This window comes from Nesoenas mayeri, assembly GCF_963082525.1.
Source record: "Nesoenas mayeri genome assembly, chromosome: 10".
Lineage (NCBI taxonomy): Eukaryota > Metazoa > Chordata > Aves > Columbiformes > Columbidae > Nesoenas > Nesoenas mayeri.
This window is the reverse complement of record NC_137560.1, coordinates 10,504,327-10,525,985: the sequence shown is the minus strand read 5'-3', so window position 1 is coordinate 10,525,985 and position 21,659 is coordinate 10,504,327. Positions and strand designations below refer to the sequence as shown.

Sequence of the window (21,659 nt, the reverse complement as noted above, 5' to 3'; positions counted from 1 at the left end):
AGTATTTACTCAAAACCACCCCACATTTGGACATGCACTCTCCCTTCTCTTAAATTTATTATATTGTACTGCATTTAGGTCTGTTTATAAAAGCTTATGTTCACTGCAAATTCTAAGTCTTGGAACAGACTTTATTAGATTAAAATTAATTTCCTTCAGAATGTCTGCCCTTTTACATCTGAGAACATTCTGACTTAATATTTTGAGGGGAGGGGCAGAAAAACTAGTTAATTAGGGAGAAAAATATGCACACACCCCTCATTCTGACAACAGACTTTTGTCCTTGTATAGCACAGTCTTTTCACACCCCGATGCTCCCTACAAGCCGTGCCCGAGGTTTCCCCAAGGAACAGCCCAGCGTTGGCCTGGCCCTGCTACCTCTGCTCACCCAGGAGCAAGGGCACTGAGCCAGCCCCATGCCACAAGCCAGTCCCTCCTTCCTTCTGCCCACCAGCCACAGACTGCAAGAAATATTGCAGGGATTTGTATGCAATTATAGATTTGAAAACTTCTAGGAAGGTTTGTCCCCTCTTCCTTTCAGTTGCTACAAAGTGGCATCACCAAGGTAGTTCATTGCCAAACTGGCAGTTTCCTGACCTGGTAAACAGAGGATCTCCACTACAGAAAATACATCTGTACTGGTTACCTAGATTTCTCTTTTCTGTTGTTTTTGTTTGTTGGTTGGTAGTGGTTTTGGTTTGTTTGTTTTTTCTCTTTTTGTTGGGGTTTTTTTTGGGGGTGGTGGTTATTTTGGTTTGTTTGTTGGGGGTGGGGGAGACTGTTTGGTTTTTGTATGCTTTTGTAGCATATGAACTGTTGCAGAGCAGTAAGGGGTTGCTGCAGGCAGGGCAGCAGTGCACAGTCCTACCTGGCTGAGGAGCCACAGCTCTGGCCATCCCTGTCGCTGTGTCCACAGGCACAGCTGGAGCTGCTTTACCCGGCTCAGGGCAGCAGAATCATCCCATAGCCAGATGTGCTCTGGGCACTGCAGAGACAAAGAAGGACACAGCAGGGAGCAGGCACTCAGCTGGGGACAGATGCTTCTTGTGGAGTGCACAGGGTGAGGTTCTCCTCACCAGAGCCAGATGGGGTGGCAATGGGTTTGGGGCAGGGGTCCTAGTGTGGGAAAAGCGAGGGGGTGTATGTGCTGCCAGGAGCTGCTGCCCCTTCTGCAGGTGGGGGCTGTGGATCAAAACTGGCATCTGCAAACCCTTGACATGCAGCGGTGGGTACAGAATTACTCTTGACAAAGAGAGCTGCCAGCCATCACCCCGTGGGGAGAAACACACTAAATGCTTCCTCGCGTTTGTGTGAGCCAGTACGGCTTTGTAAGAGATTTATTTCTGCAGGTAAACTACACGAAGACATGCTTTAGAAAAGCTGGTACAAACCCTCTCTTTTCACCACCATGACTTAAATACTCTTAGGAAAGGGAAGTAATTTGGAGTTTATTGGGAAGAAATTATAAAGATCTGATAGTAGGCAAGTATAGATCTACAGGCTGACCTTATAATAAATAACTGCTATGGTCCCAAGTGAGCTAATAAAATTGCAGCCTAATTTAACCACATCCCCTTAACTTGCCCCTCAACAACTTCGTGGTCAGGACAATGTATACAAACAGAGAGGTCAGCATTTGCTAATGAGCACAAGAAGCTTCCTCACTCAGTATTGCAGACAGGCTGCAGTTGGGAGACTTGAGCATTGAGTCACGGACTATATCCTTTCCCTACATATGCAAGACATTAAGCGTTCATCACAGAAACTTAAATAAATTAAATCATTCCATTGCAAATGACAAAAAGGGAACTTTCAAGTTGTGCAGTTATTATTTGGAGATATGGAAGCAATAAAGTTAAGGTTCCACATGCATCCTCAGCTCTGTGCTTTGGTCTACAGATAGTGTGGTTGTTAATTCCACAAACCACTAATAGCTTTTTTTTTTTTTCCTAAAAAGAACAGAATAACGCTTTTTTATCTGCATACAGTCTATAAACTCTCTAGAAAGATAGCTCTATTTTTATTTAAATAATCCAGTCACCTCTTTACCAATACATTTTTATGCACGAAGATCTTTTTCCTGCACTTATACATTTTGATGTTTCAATCACATTTCTCTACACATTTCTCACCTCATCGACAATCCCTGCCTCTATGAATCTGACTGGGCTACAAAGGCCTTTCTCAATGGATCTATCTCCCTGCATTTTTCTATCAATCCATAGCATTCCACAAACCCCAGAAAGTACTCAGATAAATCTAACTTATTTGAATGTGCAGGAGGTCTTTACATGCCTATAATTTTTCATTACTCAGTTACTCAGTCTTGTTATTCACAGGTTACTTACAAAATAGATTGTATTTTTCAAGGAAGTGACTTCCATTGACCCCAGTTGGCATACAAGTAGTTTACAGTATGTAGAAGCTATCTCACCTATTTAATGCTGCAATAAAAATATTTGATACTACATGGAAAATAGAATTAAAATCACATAAATAAAGGCTATATCAATTCACACAAAAGAAAATAGATTCAGTCTTACCAACAAAAGAGGACATATTTATCTATACCATTGATGTTCTCAACATCTGAGGCTTCTTTGCTCGGTGTTACTCACATCGTAACAAATTTCTTTTAGTTTTCCTTTTCATGTGAGACAGAAAAGTTTGTGAAACACCTTCTTTATGAGGTTCAGTGATCATTTCAAAACAAATTCTAGAATACGGAAGTATTTCTCTAGAAACAAGTGACCACCATATTCCACATAGTTTGCAAGATAAAAAAAGGGGTAATTCTTATACAAATATTCAGAACACCACTGTATATGCTTTAGAAGATAAAAATGAATTTGGAAGAAAAGGTTAATACCTTAACTGTTTGACCATTTGGGGTGCAAATGGATATTTGTAGGAATATTTTTATTGAGCTTTTTCTGTATTGTCTCAAATAACTTCAGCATTTTTGCATTTATTTTATATCAACTACCTTGCTAAGAAAATCCTGAAAGATGTAAAATGGAGGATAGGCTTCTGCAGCCAGGCAACTCACATGGAAACACCATGACAACTGTGGTACAGAGGTTGCCAGTAGTAAAAATGGAATATATAAGAGGTTTCTATTGTATCTGGTGTAGGAAAAAAAAAAAAAAATGCAAAGGTGAAGTTCTTTGTAGAATTTAAAAAAAAAATACATATTTCTTCTTGCATGATAAGTGGTTGGGAAATCAGTCAGATTAATACACATGCCAGAAGTTTGTGAATTCCACCACCCAAAAAGAAAAATGAGACAGAGTACAACATAGGTATGCAAGAGGCCTGTCACAAAAACACCATCTAGGGATAGCTTTGAAATATATATAAACAAGTATAACATTACTGAGAAGGGAAAGAATACTATAAACAACAGGGTCATATTGTAGCTTTAATTTAAAAAAAAATAAATAAATAAAATAAAAAAATAGGTTCAACACCAAAGGAACATCCTTAAAGGAGTTTTGGGGTGGGAGGGCTTAGTTGAGTTTTTTAAACAATCACAAATACTCTCAGCCTTGTCCTGGGATGAGACAAGACTGGCATCTAGTGGCTCACAATGTTATGGTCCTTATTGCCATTGAACAGCTGTGATAGGTTCCAGACCTGCTTTCCTACAGTATTCATTACAATCGTCTGGGCTGTAATTGAGTATCTGGCAAGTATCTTGCTAGCAAAACTTGGAGTGGGGAGGGGGGAAAGAAAGGTTAACATGTAAAGGAATAAGTAAAGTGGAATTCTTCTGTTTACGCTTTGTTAGCAACTTAGCTTAGAAGTGAGTAGATGGTTCTGTTTTGGTTTTTTTCTTTTTTAACTAGGGAGAAAACATCGCACAGTCTTTAAGAAAATATTTAGTGTAGCTACAGAACTAATAGTGATCTGTTCTTTATATATGCACATCTTCAGTTACCATGACTTCAACTATATAGAATATTAACAGAGCACTTCCATACATCAAATGCATGTTGGTGACATTTTCCAAAATTTACTTAATACTCTTTTATGAGTTGCATATTTTTACCGCGAAAATATTGGATAGAAGTTCCCCAATTGGTAATGTTGGAAATTCCTCAGGAGGGGAGACAGTGTATTTGCAGGAACAGATTTCCTGAGAGTCATTCAGATCCCCTGGGGCAAGATCACTTTGTCTGCCAAGGAAAGGGTACAGCATTATGGTATTAGGAAGACTTGATGAGTTCTTGATCCAGGTTCCATTTTAATTACGTATTATTAATCATTTTGCAGTTGGAAAAATCTAACATTGTCTATGTGTAACTAATTAGGAAGGAACTCATGTTTTTTAAATTAAAGAAATGTGTAGAGTTTTCTTTTGCAATGTGGGGTTGAGCTGAGAATATAGAGCACTAGAGCATAAATTTTACTTCACAGTTCAGAAAATGTTCCCCTGGAATACCAAATAAACAGGAAATTAAATTGTGTATTATATTCCAAAATTAGTGTGAGATACTACAGACATTCCTGATTCTTCAAATATCACCACTGAAAAGACCATTTAAGTAACCTAATCTGCTTTAGATTTGTAGTTCTTAAGTTTTTGAAACTGTTCTCTGATAGTTTCAGATAAATAATTTCTCTGATAATCCCTTCACATTGTAACCACACAAGCATAAGTATATATTAACTGATATTACTGTTTATGACTAGGATGGCAATGAAAGTGAATGGTACAAATGCTGCTATTAATATTACTATCAGCAGTTCAGAACAGCATGCAAGGAAGATTTGAATTTCAATCAGTGTCACAGACAAAGACATTAAACTAAAATTTATATTCAACCTATATTTAACAGAATTGAAGTACTGAATGTTAACACAGATATAAAAAATGACAATTTAAAACATTTACAAATTTATTTAATGTAGAATTAAATATAAAAACTGTGTGGTGGTAATTCATCACTTTAAGAACCACTTTACAGAAGTGTTTACACACCTTAGAAGTTATTCTTTTAATTTTCAGATTTTAAACTGAAATTTACATCAAAAGTTTCCATTTTAAAACTGAAATAGAAGTTATTGCAGATTTTTAGAAAGTACTTATATTCTTCCAAATATTGACATTCACCAAGTCCAAACAGCATTTCGCGCTCCCCGCCCCCCCCCCAACTTCTCGTTTAAGAAAGCTCACACTGGCTTAATATGGCTGATAATGTGAAAACTTGAATTTAAATCCCTGGAAAATAAAGGATTTTGAAAGTGGAACCCTTACCGTCAGCTGACTATTCTGTGTACTTCTATCTAGTATTTCTAACATACATCATCAATTTTAGATTACTATAATGTTCTAGCTATTAAGTTTCCTGTATCTGTCCTTTGAGTATTTAGAAGACAACAGCTGTATGCTTTTTGAAACACTCAGAATAATAAAAATTCAAATTAGCTTTTAAAAAATTATTTCTTTTTCCCATGTAGGCCAGCTATACATGCTGAATCACTCATCAGACCTTCCCTGCAGCCTTTAGGTTAGGACAGGTCATTTGTCCAAGAGTTAAAGCACAGCTAGGTGCAACTGAATTGCACTATCCACTCGTGTAGGTAAAGAGAATTCAGGAGTTTGAGTCACGGAACAGGACTCTGATGTACAAACTGCTGTTACAAACGCACATGCGATCTCATGCATGCAAAGTAATTCCTGCTGCAGAGGTTTCAATTTAAACCCACGGGAAGAGATTTATACAGATAGGCTGGAGACATCAGTAAATAATTAACTAATACTGATCATGAAGATAAGCAACACTTTCAGATCATTGGCCACCTTATTTGCCATCAACTATCTGGGGGGGGGGGAGGGGGATGGGAAGAAGTAGAGAGGATCATTAGTTGAAAAGCATCATCAAAAAGAAAAAAAAAAAAAAATGTAATTAATGTGAAACATTTGAAATGTAAAACCAGCCAACTCTCATCTGTGAAACCCAGAAACAATGATTGCACAGATCTCCAGCAGCGTTGTCTTTTGCCAGCTCCAATAAGCTGAAGGAATTGACCATCTGCAGACACATGTACGATACCTGCCCTGAATGTGTGAATGACCACTTTTGTTGAAGATGTGAAGACATGTTTTTAGTTAATGCAAGACAGTTCAACTGGTAAAATGTTACTAAATCAATTGTATATCAATATACATTCTGGTATCACGGCAGTTACAGTTCAGCGTGTAGAGTAACAATAATGGAAAACAGAACTTGCCATTATGTATCATTAAAGTATAATCAATTACAGGAATCTGTTAGTGCTTTCCTTCAGAGAATCAATCACGAGGAAACACAATCTACTTAAATGTGCAGATAACAAACGGAAATGATTTTTAAAACAAGGTGATTGGGTTGAAAACATTTTTAAAGATAAACTTTAACAGATTTCCTGACCTCATTTTATTAATGCAAAAGTCAAAATAGACAAAAACGCTGGCTTTATATTCCAAGAATGGAATATGAAAGTTCCTATTAAATCTGGTCCTGGAGCGTGCATTTTCCAGCCAACATCCAAGATTGCATTTGCTGTATTCATCATTATATATTTGTGTGTATATACAATGATGTCACTGTTTATGACACTATAAAGTCCAATTCAAAAAACACGGTTCTTATCCTGTCCTTCTGAGGTTCACTTACAGGCTGAGGTGCAAGACCCACTGAATTCACAGGTTAGTGTCAGGGCTTATCTGGAAACCAGAGGATGGAGGTGCCCATGCCCAAGAGTGCGCATGCTCGTGCACACGAGGAGCCAGGCAGCCCCGGGAAAAGTTGATGAACCATCAGACACGTCCTTGGATGTGCACAAGGGGATTTAAAATGGGTCTGTCTCCACCCTGTATTGTTCACTGCCTTCCTTCAGGGAAATCTCCATAGCTGCCATTTCATTTCTCGACAATCCCAGCAAGCCCCATTCAAGAGGAATGCTGGTGCTGCCACTATTTAGAAGGGTCAAGGACTGGAACATCATTTGGAGGAAATATATACAAGGTATTTACCAAGAGACCACAAGGAAATAAAAAAAAAAAATAAAAAAAAAAATTTCTATGGGAATAATTGCAGATGCTAGTTGGGCTGCTAGTGTATGGAGTTCAGTGCAGAACTTGGACCAAAAATTATTAACATATTGTGGATCTGGTATTTTAATAGTACATACTATACGTTCTTATTTTCTGAATGTCAAATAATCTTTAAGAGATTTCCCATTCTGTAACCTGTAATAGATTTCAGTGAATATAAATCCCATAAAATCTGCAGAAAATTGCAATCCTAAGAGATGGAATGTAGTCGGGAAGGGGAGTAGATATAGAAATTGAGCAATTTTTGATAACACCACTATCTTAAATTTCACTTCCTTACTATGCCTTCTCATATTATTGACATTTTACAGGTAGTTAAAGCCTGAAAATTCAGGTCTGTCTAGAAGAACAGTAATCATTTAACCTCTAGAGAGCTACTTCAGTAGCTATTAACCCATACAGGAATTTCAGTAAAAATTAGGACAATTTTCAGAAGGCAACATAGGATTTACCCCCTCACTAAGAAGCATGCACTTAACTTTGAACATCCCTACCTCCATCATTCATCAGTGACACTAACACTGTAATACTTCACAGGACTATTAATTCCCTAAGTGTTTGTGGGAAGCAGCTGGATCCCCAACTACTACATAAACGCACGAGAAGACACAGTGCTTGTGTCGAGGAAAGATTTACAGGAATCTGAAGTGGCACACAGTCTTACGAAAAACAGTACCCAGCTTGCTATGAAAGATCCTGCTGTAAGAATGGATAAACCAACAACCAGGCACTGGCCTGAATACACGCAAAAGTGTCCAGGACAGCAGACTGTCTACGTTGCCAATGGCAAGAGAGTGAAGATGAGTTAGAGTAGAACACGCTCACAGAGCAGATCCTCTGCCTGCCTCCACAGCCCTCTGCTGCTGCATCCACAGGGGCAGAATTTGAAGTAGAAGGGTGGAATTGAGCTGAGCACCCTGGTGGGAAAGGAAGTGTGACAGAAAGAAAAGGAGACGATGCAGAACACTTCAGAACTGTGCTATGGTGGCAAGGTCTACCAGTGGGCTGGGGAGAAAGCTTTGGAAAGGCCTTGGAGTCTCCAAGACCTCCCACAGCCTATTGCAACCTCAGGTGACCTCCATCCAGGCCATTTTACCTCATCACAATTCCATATATCCTTTCAAAAAATCACAAACCAAACATAAGTTCACACAAGCCCTACAAATTGTAGCAGATCTCACCTCGCTGCCAACCAGCTGGCCTTTGCCTATGCCCAAAAATCTCCACTGTCCCTTCCAATATAACACACATACCCCAGCTCAACTCATTTGCTGCAATATTCTGGTTTGCATACGATGCTGACTTAGTCAGCAGGAGCTTCACACAGACACAGAATAACCATTAAAGCTTTCATTACTATCTTTGATAGGAACATTCTGGATCCACAGTAACATTTCTCTGCACACGTGCTCCTCATTTCAAAAAGGTAACTGGACACAAAATAAGATTTCAAGTCCCTTTTTGTTTTTTTTACATCTAAATTGAATAGTCCAAAAACTTTAGCTGTATAGCTATTAGTTTAAATCTGAAATATGAAACACATAAAATGTAACATTAAATCAAATTATTGTTATTGTAATGTTGCTTTTTTTTCCTTTTTTCATGAACCACAAACAAACATTTACTTAAACTTGGCCTCTATGATTTTTCAAGGAACATGCCATCATTTTTCCAAGCTTTTCCCACAGGCAAGTACATTATCTATTTTGTATTTTGTCTGTTCATCTATTTATCCATTGTACCTTGTTGCAATATTCATGGCCCTTATCTTAGACATGATCCTTCACCAGAGGAGGTTTTTGGTTTGGGTTTTGGGGTTTTGTTTGTTTGTTTGTTTGTGGGGGTTTTTTAGTTGTTTTTTGTTGTTGTTGTTGTTTGATTGTTTGTTTTGGAGTTTGTTTGTAGTCATGCTTGGTTTCATTTTGTTTGTTTGGGGATTTTTTTGTTTGTGTTTTTTAAGCTGGACATTTCCCACAGCATGACTGATGAGAACGGTGATAAAGATGTGTGCATTTGGCAATATACATAAGGTTGAAATGAAGAGCTTTGAATAAAATTATTACAACATAAATACTAACCTATAAATGCATATAAATATGCATAACTATTTCATACGATCAGTCATGCTCAAAACTGTATTAGTATGTAGAGTATAGCACAGAAAACTGTACTAAGTCTGAAGTTTTTACACTTTATCTCAGAAGTGTTGTATTTTGAAAATTTCAATTTTTATTTTAAAAAGATCTGAAAGCATAAACTGTGGCCTTTGACACTGCTCTGTCTGTTGTGTTTTGTGCTATTATGTATTCCTCAAGGAAAAACAACTGTTTGGTTTTGGTTTTTTTTTTTTCAAATAACTTAAAAATCCAAGTTTAAAGTTTTCCAGTGACTATTTCACAAGCTGGAGCTTTCAGTTAACCATTAAACAAATAGGAAAGTGTATTTTTAGGATTAGGAAAAAAAATACATAAATCAAAAAACAAACCAACAACAACAAAAAAACAACCCATAGCTCATTGAATTCAAACAAATCCTGCATAATGTGAATCGGCCAACCACATGATTGATGAAATGATGCATGAAAATAGAGGCAGAGGCAAAATAACCTACTTGAACCCAGAAATTTTTCAAACAATAATCATTACCAGCTTTAATTAACTTCAACACAAAAGTGGGGGCTCCTTCTGTTTCAAGTTAATGAAGCTCAACACACAGACACTACAATTAGAGACAAAGCATAAGTCTAAAGCAAGTTGTATCTTAGGATTGAAATAATGAGCTTGGAATTTTAATTTTGTAGACAGCAATTATGTGAGATTCAGAAACAAGGAAAGAATACATGCAAGTGAAATGTTAAGGTACAAATGTAACTCATTTTCAATATCTCTGTTGTGAGCTAAAGGCAAAAATGTAACTTTTTTCCTACCAAAAGCAGTACGTACAATACCCAGGAAATATTTCTGCTATGATCACCTAAGATTTACTCGCTTTCATACCACGCAAGTCAGAAATGCGACCTCATCCAAAGCTATGGATTGCTTAGCGACTTCTATCTTGCCTTTCTTATATATATTCATTAAATCTTTATCTATAATACTGTTATTTCCATTTAACGTGATTGTTGTATAGCAAAAAGATGCTCTCCTGCAAAAATGAATAAGCCTAGATTACTTCCACCCTTTTCAATAATTTGCCTATTCCTAAACACCAGGTTGGAAGAATATATGACCTTAAACTTAATCTCATCACCAAGCACCTCCAAAAAAAAAAAAAAAAAAAAGGCTCAAAAAGAGAAAAGATGGTCTGCCATTTATTTCTCCCATTTATAGTTTATTAAACCTAAAGATAATAGGAAAAAGGTGGAAAAAAGCAGAGAATGTCTGGGCTGTAGTATCAGATATCACTGCTTATTACTGGCTATCTGCCTAGTAATCATAAATCCATAGGGTAATATTCTAAAATCTTTTGCTTTTCAGGTAGGTGTGAGCCAAAAGGAAAAAAAAGTTTAATTTTCTACGAGGAGCAGAAAACAGCAAGCACAGCACAATTGGGTACCAGGATGCATAAATATTCCTGATTACAAACCCTTTCACATAAAGCAAACAGGAAGAGTTTGAAGCTAACAGTGTGTACATCATGCAAAAGGTATCTCTGTCCCAAAAGATAGATATCACATAGACTATGAATGAACTGCTCCAATAAATTATATTATTCCTCAGAGGGGAAAGGAGAGCAATGTTAGAAACAGCGACTTCAGAAAAGTGAGAACAATAGGGCATTGAATTTTGCAAGAGTGAATTAAGGATCTTTTTTTTTTTTCCTGGAGGAGAGCTCAGTATCATTGACCAATGAGGCTTATAAATAAAAACATTAACTCCAGCACTGCCTGCTCCTCCAAGCACCTTAGCACCTCCATCTTCCAGCATACCAGAAACCAAACGCAGATACAAAATACATACAAGTACATACAGAATTAAATAGATGTTTCAAACAGACTCTTCATACTTTTCAGACAGTTCAGAAAGCATATGATTCTGGCAAAATGCACATCTCAAACACAAAGCTTTGATGACAGACTGTGCTGTGTATCTTTGGTATAGGAGTCTTGACAAATCAGAAAACAATCTCTGTACCTCATCTCCTCCCTTGTACTATCTGATTCACACTGAATATCCGCAGATAAAGGAAAGCTAAGCCAGAGCAGCATTTTTCAAAATGAAACTTGATAGGATCAAAATCCTCAGAACTGTCACCTTCTTTTGGCACCACTAAACCCGAGGAGAGTAGTTTTGTTAAAACATTCACCAAGATCTTGACAGAACTAAAGGAGTCGGTGTGACAGTCAGTGTGACGCTGCTGAGCGCTGAGCACACAGCTACTCCGAGCCAGGCAAGAGGCACAGGGTGCCGAGTTGGAGCAGCTGAGCAGCGGACCTTCTCTGCAGCAGAAAGTTAAAGGGTAATTAGAAAGCTTTTTCAGAAGTTGACAAGCTCCCTTTTTTATTCATTCCTGAGGGATGATCGCTAATTTCTAAGCCTCAAGTCTCAACAAACAAGTCAACTGCCCACTATGAAGTGATTTTCAATCCCAAATTCCTGTTTGCTATCACCTCCCATGGTCATTTCTCCTTTTCTCTAGCTCTTTAGGTGCCTCCTTGGTTAAGTTAGAATTGGAATTGGAGAGTCCCATAAACAAACCTCTACTAGAGACAGGTTTCAAGCATGTCAACTCTGTCTGCACTGACAATGATGAGTTTCTCTGAGGTTTATATTAGTCTAAAGAACCACACATCTTTCAACAACACCGGGATATTTTTCCTCCTCTCCTATGCAGTGTTTCTCCCTCACTTCCAGCACACACTTGTTCTGTCAGACTTCTCTGAAGCCCTTTTATAAAGGTGTTTGAATGTTACCTATTCTTATTTTCTATTAAGGTTTCTTTTGTTTTATACTGAAGCCAATGCCAGGCAGCTTCTTACTGTTTATATAATTGCCTAACCTGACACAGACAGAATGGAGGAAAGAGGTTTTTACTCCCCACCTCACTCCCCCCTTTTTATTTTAGTAGCTGCAAATGGTTTCTCCAGTTTAGGCTCACTATAGGCAAAGGTAAAGGTTCAGAGACTTGCAAAAAGATTACTGTCAGTACTCTTGAAACACAAAGATATTAACACTTCACAGCTTTGCCTTTACACATTATTTAGTTATTTCTCCTTTTCCAGCATACTTTCCTGCACTTTACAGTCTTCTGACACCTAACCTTTTACTGCACTCTTCCTGCTTTCTTCGGTATCCTCTACAGTCTTCCTTTCCCATACCTCATTTTCCTCTTGTGTTGTTTAACTTCTGCTGCCTACTTTGACATCCCATCCCTGCCCAGACCAGCAGACCCGGTGTCCAGGGGGTGCTCATCTTCCCAAAGGACAGTATGCTTTGAAATGCAGGGCAAGTTGCTGAGTTCTCAGTTATAAATTGTGGCATGCATGGATCACATGCTGGTTTGACCGTGTGGAAAGGCAAACGCATTGGCAGAAGCTATTTCTGGTTCCGGCATTTTTGGAAGGGGTGCCAGACATTTTGAAATTTTTTGAAGCGTCAAGTGAAGTTCTTGCAAGTTTACACTAACTCCCAGCTTGATGTGACAAATTTTAATCTAATTTTAAGCCTGGAGTATTAAGTATTTTAATTGATTTTCTGCTAAAAATTTATTTCATAATGTCTCTTCTTCTTCCCTCCTCCTCTTGAAAGTGACCATATCTGTTTTAATTTGACTGGCTCCTTCTGGTACATCTTTAGCCCTTTATCTGAACAATACTAGCTTATTCCTCTACCTGTTCTATTGCAATAACTTAGATAATCACCTTGCAAAAACAATAGAAGAAAGAATTCCTCATTGCAAACACCGAGTTTTACCACTATTTTAATGAGAATTTATGGTTTTTATAACCTTAACCTGTGAAATTATGTGAATATGGAAGAATCTCAGCTTTTATTTCTTTTAACATGTCTCCAATTCTTAAAAGATGCTTACAAAGAGCATAAAAAAGCAACCTGGAAATACTTAATGATTTGAGTATGGGAAAGGAAAAACTGTACATATGTATTATACGTATGTTAAATACTTTCTGTTCCATCTTGTTATTGTTATTAGACCTGACCTGTGATTCTTCTTTCAGAATTTTTCTTTTTCTTTTTTTTTTCTTTTTCAGAATTGTGCCAGAGAGGAAAAGTCTCATATACTGCAGATCGAATCTACTCTGTGAATCAAGCAGAGGAGAACCTCAGACTGGGGCCTCTAAGGTCCAAAGCGACTGCCCCATCCCTCAGGCTTTTCTGAGCTGAGTGTCTCACAAACTTCTGCTGCAGTTGTTTCACATCATATAAATAATTTAATATTCACTAGAGAAGCAACTTGAACAGGCTTCTCATATCCTGAGTGCCCCACCTATTTGATTATGAGTTGTTCCGAAGCAGAGGTTTCTCTTGCTCGGGAAAAGCTTTGGGGTATCTCAATGTTTAATCAGAGAACTTGAAATTTTCAAAACACTCCTGGGATGAGAAAGCTATTTCCTTCTCATTTCTGGTAGCAAGCAAACACAGTAAATGGACAAATATACATAAAAGGAAAGAACTCCAGAAGACAAAATTATCTGCTCAGTCATACAGTTCTTTGACAATTCTAGGTTTCAGATTTCTGTAATTATTTTAGCAGGTATCTTCAAGCAAAAAGCACTGTGTCCATATTCAACGCATATAAATGAATTTGTATTGTGTTCTTCAGTATTCTTCAGTACACATTTCACACGTGTCAGACAGCAACTGCTACCGCAAGAGGTAGGAAGGAATACATCCAGAACTATCTGCAAACTATTCTGGTCACTCTTTAATGAGTCTAATCTGTTAAAGGTACCAAACGGATGAGTCCTAGAACTGTAGTTACAAGAATAAACCCCAAGAACTCCATGCCAAACTTTCTCAGAAGCGGAGTACATTATTTACAATAGCAAATCCAGACAGCAGCTGCCAGGCTCTTTGCTGTCGAGCCCCACCTAGACAGAATAGCTGGTCAACTAAACAGCCAAAGAAATATTCTTCTTTTTTGACAGCTCCCTTACCTAGGGCAGAACGGCACCAAAATGCCAAAGAACTATTCAAAGGAGAGAAATTTTTAATTTGCTGAAAAAAAATCAACTCCTGCATCTCTGCTTCTCAAACAGTGAAACTCTACACGTTTCTGCGCTTAGCCATTGAACTCATCCTGTGTCAACAGAAGCCACGAACACACATAAAATTGGAATAGTTACAGCAATTTACACTTGATTCATTTGCAGTAAGAGAACTTAGAAATTCTTAGTAAGATACAAGTGTGAAAGGGAGAAAAGTATTGAAAAAAGTTTCCTCAATTCTCAAAAAAAAATTCCACAAAACTCCAAAGTGAAAAAAACTAATGAAGAAGTTAATCTTCATCATTAGAAGATGAACTAAAGTATTGTTTGCCATATTTTTTTTTCTGGCTTCATAAAACCTTGTTCTCTTTCTCTCTTCACTTACCACAGAAGCAGAAAACAATTAATAGCTTGGAGATTAAAAGAACCCAAAAAGTGCACGGCCCCTCTTTCTCTCTATGCTCTCTGTCCAATACTTAACTCCTGCCACGCATGCAGAGTGCAAGTAATGTGAAAGTCTTCCTCTGAAGGTTACCTTTCACGTGCATTGATTCTAGAGAATTCATAACCAATAATATTTGAATTCACTGATACTTGACAGTTCCATCCCAACCTCATCAAAGAAACAGGAAAGAGTAGACAATCTAAAGGGCTCTCCACTGAAAAGGCTTGTCCTTAGAGCTAAAAATCTGGAAGTCAATTTGTTGCAGTTCTGGTATTAGAGCAGTTGAGAAGTCCTTAATTTGAGCTCAGAGAAATCAGCAAGAATGCTACTCAAACAGGAATGGCAAATGGAAGTGTTTTTCTTTTTCTTTCAGAAAACAAAACAAAACAAACAAACAAAAAAACACAAAGGAAAAAGCTAAAACTGAATAAAGACTCTAACAGATGCTTTTACCATTTAAAATGTGTCCTGTTGTGCCTTGTAGTTTACTAACTCCCTTTTTCCTTCCTCTTAGCCCTCAAACTGCAGTGCAAATCTGAAGAGTTTGGGGCTTTGGTGGTGGTTTATAACAGCATTCCAAATTCTATCCTTCCTGTCTTTATCTCTCTCATTTTTGATGAGTACTGAAAACTCTGAGCTGTTCGGAAAACTCAGTAACAAGACAGAGCTGCATCCAAATTATGCCTTCAGTTGGATGCATGTAACCACATAGGAGAACCCGTTGAAATATCACAACTGTTAGAGGAACACAAAGATGAACCCGTTGAGAACAGATCCTGTGTGAGGTATCTCAGGAAAGAGGTAGGATTTTCCAGCTGAATAAACTAGAAGGTTTCTGGGGTTTCTAGCTACTTCTGCAAGAGCTGCTTAGCCAAAGTTAACAGTTTAGATTGGTGCTAGTTAAGGATCTCTTCCTCATGCTTTCCTATAAGCTACAGGTCCATACGCTGTCCCTATCCCATTCAATACAGCCGAGAGCACTTTGGTCTGCAAAATATTTAAAAGAAAGTCTGTAAGGAATTTAGGCTGCCAAATCTCATATTGGGTTTCCATGCTTAGAGTTTAGAAAGATTGATTTCTGATTTAGAAAGTAAGCAGCTTGGATAAATAATCCAGCAAGCACATCAAACTTAGATGTTGACTGCTATTCTAAATGCACTTTTCAAAAAGTCATTTCAGTCATTGGTTCTGAGTGCTTGAAGTCCAACAGACTTCCCTTTCCATTGTGGATGTTCAGAACCCCTCAAGAGCTGACTTCAGTCTTGTGGATGTTATTCTAACAGCCAGAAAAATATGAATACCAATTGACGATAAATCTAGTTATTATGTGTCTCTTTCAAAATTAGTGAGATAATAAATATGCAAACAGATTACTCTGTAGTACTAAGATGAAAGTAACGCATATGTTATAATAGGAGTTTAATAAGATTATGTAGAATAGCTAGTCTTAATTATCTTTTATCCTTATATTTTCCAGTAACTGATATCAATGTAATTGCCATCTATTTGATTATATTTTAATTAAATACCTAAGCATTTAACAATCCATTATTATAAATTCTTGCATGGTATCATTATACTAAATAAACACTTAGGTCAGAATTTAGAAAAAGTATCAGCAATTTATGCTTTTAAGTCTATATTTAAGCTCTGTATCTAGCAGTTGAATATCAAAATTACTAGAAGTCAGGTAACTCAACAATAAACTATCTAGTAATATCAACAGTTGAAGGATTAGACTCAGAAGCTGTAGAGTTTGTGAACTGGACTAATTCTGTTGCCCAGCCCTCTTTTACTATTTGTCCTTTCTCCTTAAACCTTTGAAGTCTCACTTTTTGTAAGCTTTCAAAAATCATTGAATATGTACCAAAAAAAGTACACCGCTCACCTGTGTAAACCACTGGAAAACCCTTAGCTATTCATGTCCTGATTTCACAAGATTGTTTTCTATCACAAGTATACATACTCTAAGAGTAAGGATGAGATTTTTAGGGACACAAAATGCAATTAGGGGATAGCAGCCTGCAAAATCTGGCAGACAGGTACCTAACCCTGGCATAGTTTGAAAACCTCTTCCTTAAAACTCAGCCATATGTTACAGATCTAAAATAATAATAATAACAATAACAATAATAATAGAAAGCAGCCTTATACCATTATTCCTTTTTTATCCCAATAAATTAACTTTAATAGCATTCTTAAAAGAAAGCAATCCTTTCCTTAAAACTATTTGATTAATCCTCTTTTAGTCTTGTGACATAAAACGGAAATAAGGTCAACCATCTTAAAGTATTGGCACCTGAACCTCTCCTATCTTGCATAGAAAGTGAAATTACAACAATCCTAAAAGAAAACACCTAGTAATTCAGGTGACATCAACTATGCACTAGCCTTGATTTTATTAAAAAGAAATAGCCTTGCATTTTTATTATCGCATCACACACACGCAGAGAAAACTCAGCTGGAATATAAGGCGAGTGAACTAACGAACTTAATTAACACACAGAAAATAAAAGAACTTCCCTGCAAATGTGTATATAATGAAACCATTCAGCAAATGAACCAGTAGTCATAATGAAATTGTGTATGAATTCCTCCTGTCGTTGGTGTCAGAAGAATGAAAACTGGGTAGGAGCCAAGCATTATAAATCTTTACTGATCCTAAAATTATTTCTTTTTAAAGTTTGTAAGAAACAAAGTGTGAGTTACTTTTGCTGCTCCACTGAGAAATCCAACATCAGTTCCACTGCTGAGCATCCACCTATTGAGATTATTGAAAACCAGAAATAATGCAACACTTGTGTCCAAACTCTGTTCAGATGGTAACAATACACATTTCTATCCTAAGAGCTCAGATACAACCACACACGTAATATGATATTGTAGAGGACTCAGGTGCCAACACAGCCCACCTGACTGCAGTTTAAGTGTGCCTCACCACCTCACTACTAACTGAATACCAGCAGCTGGGTATCACATTGGTGTATTTTACAGAACAAAATCTGTCCAGTTTCTAGTGGTTTGAGGAAATGTGGTGGGACGAGAAAGCTCCTAAACCTATTTGGCTGTATTGGCTGCGTATGCAACAAATTCTCAAGTATACAACAGCTCTAGGAAAGAGTTTTCCACTTCAGAGCCTTTTCCAGGGTTCTGAACACAAACACTACCACAGCATTTCTGTGACTGATAACAAGCCAGTTTATATCTTAGGAAACATAGCCAAACACAAAGGAAGTGAATGATTAGGAAGCCAAATTTCAGTAAATGACAATGATTATATTTTATTTGAAATTTCTTTTTAATAGATTGCCTCTTAACAGAAGATATTACCCTCTTTTTAGTATTTCCCAAAATATTTTTCTCTGGCAAACAAGTAAGTCAATGAAACTAAAAGATGGTTGTGGAATCACTTCAAAAACCTGTAACATCCAATACTCTTGCTGGGTCAGTGCTTGACAGTTGGTACCTGCTTTGATTTTTGCATTGTGTTAAAGCCACAAAATCAGGAGGAATTACTTAATTTTAAATAAAGACAAGCACAGAGAGAGTGTCCCAAATAAAGCCAGGTGAGCAGTCTTTTAAGATGACAGAAATATTGTGACAAGGCAACTTGCTGTAACAATACAAATGGTAATTTATCTTATATCCCCAAATACATTATTAGTATTAAAGATAGCAATTTAACAAAGCAACAATTTGAGAAGAGCCTTTAATAACACAGAATAACTTGAAACCACACCCAGCCAGTGAGAAAACCCTGGACTGGGTTCCAGGTTCAAGTATAATTAACATTTAGAAGGTCATTCCCTTTAACTTATCCTTGGTTCACATCCCTAACAAAAAAGAGAATCTCCCAAAGCCCAAACACTGCAGGGTAAACCTTTCAAGTTAGCTCTCATCATTTCTTATTTCAGTCATTACTCAAACATGCAATATATAATGCTGATGAGTTAACATCATATCACCCATTTTGATTTATTTCTTTCAATTCACTGGGAATCTTATTTATGATTATAACTACAAGTGTTCTTATTGGTGGTGCCAATAGATTAAGTCCAGGGATAGACAGCTGAGTGCTTAGACCATTATACAGCATTATGGTTTATGAATTATAATACAATCATAGAATAACTAAGGACAAAACTAATAATGTTACTAAGAAAAATGCCCAGAAGCGATCAGGTCTAACCTAACCAGATAAAATAGTTTCAGCATTGCTGAAGAGAATACCAGCAGTCTAAAATATGAACTCTTCCAGTTATTATTTTCTTTAAATTGGTGTTTTTTCACAGTCAATAAAAATATTAATATAATTTTATTTCTCCCTTATATCATTTTTATGTAGTGACATAGTATTATCTATACTGTCCTCAAGACATATAAGGTGACATTGTTCCAATAAAAAGCACAAAAGCACTTTATTTATGTGCTTTCTGAATTTCCAGAATGTCTGAGCACAAAGAGTGCAGACCGGTGCTGTATCACATACCACTAACTCAAAGCATTGAATTCTGCTTTGCACACATTGGTCAAGGCAATACAAATGCCAAAAAATTCCTCTTTGATAGCCGAATCATATACCCTGTATATTATATAAGTCTTCTGTCCCCCTCCACTTGAATGTACACAATCAAATTATTCTGGCCATTACTGTATATTGAGCAGATGGTATTATGAGATTTTTTGATAAAGAACAACAATCGCCCAGCAAGGGTTGCAAAGGGGTCGCTGAAACCAAGATTAACAATTGATTAGCTTTAATGGACCGTGACAGTAATAAACAACAGAGTTCTACACAAAGATTTGATTGTCCTGTTAATGCTGCTGACACAAATGGCTTTTAACTGGCTTCCTGAAAGTGTTAATATCTTCCAAGCCTCGGCAAATGAAGGACATTGTCAAAGTGAGAACTATCCTGCAGTAAAGAGGCATTTACTGTAGACCTCTCAAAAAATCTGCAATAAAGTATGTTTCTGATTTATTCAGACAATAGCTCCTATTTCTCCAAGGTTTAAAGTTCAATAAAATAAAGTGCAGCACACCTCTGTCACGCTGGAATGTAACAGAACTCTGAAGCATGTGAACCCAGAAACCAGCATTCATTTAATACAATGATATTATGTGACTGTTTGCTACACTTTTCTGGCTAGAATAAACTCTGCTTTAGAACTTGTTGTCCACCTAAAATTGACTTTTGGTGTGCCTCCATGACAACACGAATTATTATTTTCAATGTGCTCATTTTATCTTTGCTCCAACATGGGCTGACAGATCTCGGTATCACAGTCTTCTAAACTCAACTTTTTTTATCCTTAGCATTAAAAAGTCCACTATGTTTTTTCCTTTATGCACAGAAATCAGTTATTTCCATTATTTTTTCACTAAAATAAAATGGTTTGTGATTACCAGATGTAACCATAGTAAAATATGAAAATAGGACTTACAGACCTGTGTATTTCTTAGAGAAATGTACAGGAAAGAGTCTCTGTTTCCCTAATGTTTAAGCTCAAAATTTAAATGGACATATGGCAAGCATTCACAAAAGGTTTTAAAAGTAAATCTAGATAGCTAGACACAAAGTAACCAAAACTCCACCTAACATGGCATTCAAGAAACTAAGGACATAAGAAGTTATGAAAGGTAAGGAGGTATTTCTTCATGTAAGTATTGAGCAATGCTTTCTATTAAACTTTGCATTTTAGGTTAGATTACTTAGTTTCTAAATAAACTTTTTTTTTTTTTTTCCCCCAATTATGTGTCTTATTTAAGCGAAGATTTTTCTTTCGAACATTTTTAGCTGTGAGCTGCTACAGTGCTTCTCCTTCCCGTGTTATTCCTAAAGGCAACAGTTTGAGACAAGTATTGTGTCGCTCTAAGGGCTTCCAGGGAAGAGAAAAAACGGTGCCTGCTCCAGACACAGATCCAAACGCAAACCATTTGCACAAATCAAGGTCATACTAATCCCATCCCTGTGGGTCCCACCCCATCTGCAAATTCAACTCTCTATAGAACAATTCCTTGCCAGTACATTGCAAAGATGAAACATCCTGCTAATTACTGTGTTTAAAAATCTTGACCAAGCAGACATGCAGGGAATTTAAATGAAATCTCTAAAAAGAGCAAAATCCACCTGCTTGGTCTCCCAACACACAAACACTAAATGCGTAACCTGTCAAAATACCAAGCTAGGCTTCATTAATTACATTTTCTGTAATCAGCATCCTTCTATTACTCACATGCTTGCCTTTCAGCAGCAGTTCTTCAAGCAAATTATTATATAAACCATTATAGCATACTCTGCTTATAAATATTTAAGAAAATAATTATGCATTACCTGTAGGTCAGCATCAAACTCATGTTTCAGGTAAGCATCTTCTGCAGCTTCAACGAGACGCTGAAAAAAATAGAAAAAAGAAAACAGGTGTATTTTTGGAATAATAGATAAAACATCCTTAAATCCAAGTGTTTCTTCCAGTATAACAACAAGGATTGTTTGAGAATTGTGTAATCCATTATGACCCCATATCTGCTATGATGCTTTATAGAACAGTAATAAATGATCCAGACTTCAAAACAAAACAAAACAGATTTTTAAAAATCCTCAGCATCCATGATTGGTGGTGCAAAACTCTCAAAACAGCTCAGTATCCCACAGCTCCCATTTTGAAAGAAAACAAAATAAAGCTGGTTTCACACTGGGCCATAGGACTCCTTTTCAAATCTTTCTTAAAAATAAAATAGGAGATATTTCCTAATAATGCACTTGATTGCAAGCAATTTAAATGAAAAACAATTTCTAAATAACATAGCAAATATAAAATATTAGAGAAATAGATTAGGTTTGTTTACTCAGCAGGTTTGAAGTGTCATACATACTACTTTAACACAGTGTATATTTGCAAGATTTTTCTGGCATTAGAGAAGAAAAAATTACTGAATGATGGCAA

At 36.8% G+C, this 21,659-nt stretch overlaps 1 protein-coding gene across 1 annotated transcript in view; it reads right to left on the bottom strand.

Annotated features, from left to right (window-relative positions):
- The window catches only part of CACNA2D3 (calcium voltage-gated channel auxiliary subunit alpha2delta 3), a gene marked incomplete at its 5' end in the record, with an annotated part of 422,930 nt that overhangs the window by 270,399 nt on the left and 130,872 nt on the right, over positions 1 to 21,659 (bottom strand). Inside the window, one exon of the mRNA XM_080350552.1 lies at positions 21,047 to 21,106. Coding sequence (XP_080206678.1) covers positions 21,047 to 21,106 — 60 coding nt within the window. The remainder of the gene's footprint in view (positions 1 to 21,046; positions 21,107 to 21,659) is intronic.